The sequence below is a fragment of the Sinocyclocheilus anshuiensis genome, unplaced genomic scaffold (assembly GCF_001515605.1).
Source record: "Sinocyclocheilus anshuiensis isolate Anshui unplaced genomic scaffold, SAMN03320099.WGS_v1.1 scaffold1136, whole genome shotgun sequence".
NCBI classification, from domain to species: domain Eukaryota; kingdom Metazoa; phylum Chordata; class Actinopteri; order Cypriniformes; family Cyprinidae; genus Sinocyclocheilus; species Sinocyclocheilus anshuiensis.
This window is the reverse complement of record NW_015548521.1, coordinates 764,430-765,578: the sequence shown is the minus strand read 5'-3', so window position 1 is coordinate 765,578 and position 1,149 is coordinate 764,430. Positions and strand designations below refer to the sequence as shown.

Below are 1,149 nucleotides of genomic sequence, written 5' to 3'. Positions count from 1 at the left end.
ATACTTATGATAAAAATTAAATAATATGAAAATAAACACCGGTCTGCAATATAAAGCAGCAAGACCGACTGTTTTTGCCACACACATTGAGATAAAATAAGTAATTTCAGCTCAAAGTAACAGCTCCTGCGTTTATTAATTTGTTAACGACCCACTGATTGCTCACTATCCATTTGAAATGCCACATTTGCACTTGAGGGTATAATTGCAAAACAATATTCTTCTACAAACTCTCAGAGTTGTAATTCAATTGGCCAATCTGCGTGAAAACATTAGAATGTAATCTACCAGCTATCCTCATCATCTATCATATTCCAGCCTTTCATCCCTCACACAGTCTCTTGAATATTTATGAGTTTGCGACGTCACCGGAGCGCTGAGCAGCGCGTGAAAAACGGGATGTGAGGGAGGGAGCATGCGGGCAGCGCGAGAGAAGAACGCTGCCATGCAAAGCGTCGCTTGACAGCGTCTTTTTCACTTCTACCTGCGTTCGTCGCATAAGGATTGTGGATTTCATCTGAAATAGCGTCCTACTTCGATCCCGAGCGCGATGCATCTTTGCTTTAACAGATAGGCGGAGTCCCGCGAAGGATGCTGCCCACGGAGGATCGTTGTTTGACATGCACTGACATTTAAAATGAGCCTTCTGAACTGTGCACATCTCGTGCTCTTCGACTCCTGAGTGCACAGCGTGATTAAACGCGTGCTTTTAATCGGAGCGTAATCTCCGTAGGCTGCTCTGACACATTTCTAAACGTTTGTTATGGGGGTCAACGCAGGAACCCGAGGCGGTGGGATTTGATTGCGACCTCTATTACGTGTTTTCGCTTATATATCGTATATGCATCATCGTTTATGCTCGCTGATCAGCTGTTAGGCTTGTGAAACTGCGGCGCGCGCGGGTTGTTGTGCGTGGTGCTGAAAGGACAGCTCCCTCCACAGCGGATCATATGGATCAATATTAGGGGTCTGACAGTGTCGCTCTCGGGCTTTAATGGCTGTGGCACGCAAGATCAAAACTCTGCTGACGGTCAACATTCTGGTCTTCGTCGGGATCATCTTGTTCTCCGTCTACTGCAGGATCCAGGACCGATCCGAAGAGCTCGTGCAGATCGGGAGGCTCTCGGATCAGAGACTGCGAGGCAGGAA

General features: G+C 47.0%; 1 protein-coding gene across 1 annotated transcript in view; it reads left to right on the top strand.

The window, feature by feature from the left end:
• Positions 1-416: 416 nt before the first annotated feature.
• Positions 417-1,149, top strand: part of galnt9 (polypeptide N-acetylgalactosaminyltransferase 9) — a 94,614-nt gene continuing 93,881 nt past the window's right edge. The window contains exon 1 of the mRNA XM_016444762.1: positions 417-1,149. This exon is cut by the window's right edge and continues 80 nt beyond it. Coding sequence (XP_016300248.1) covers positions 995-1,149 — 155 coding nt within the window. The 5' untranslated portion in view covers positions 417-994.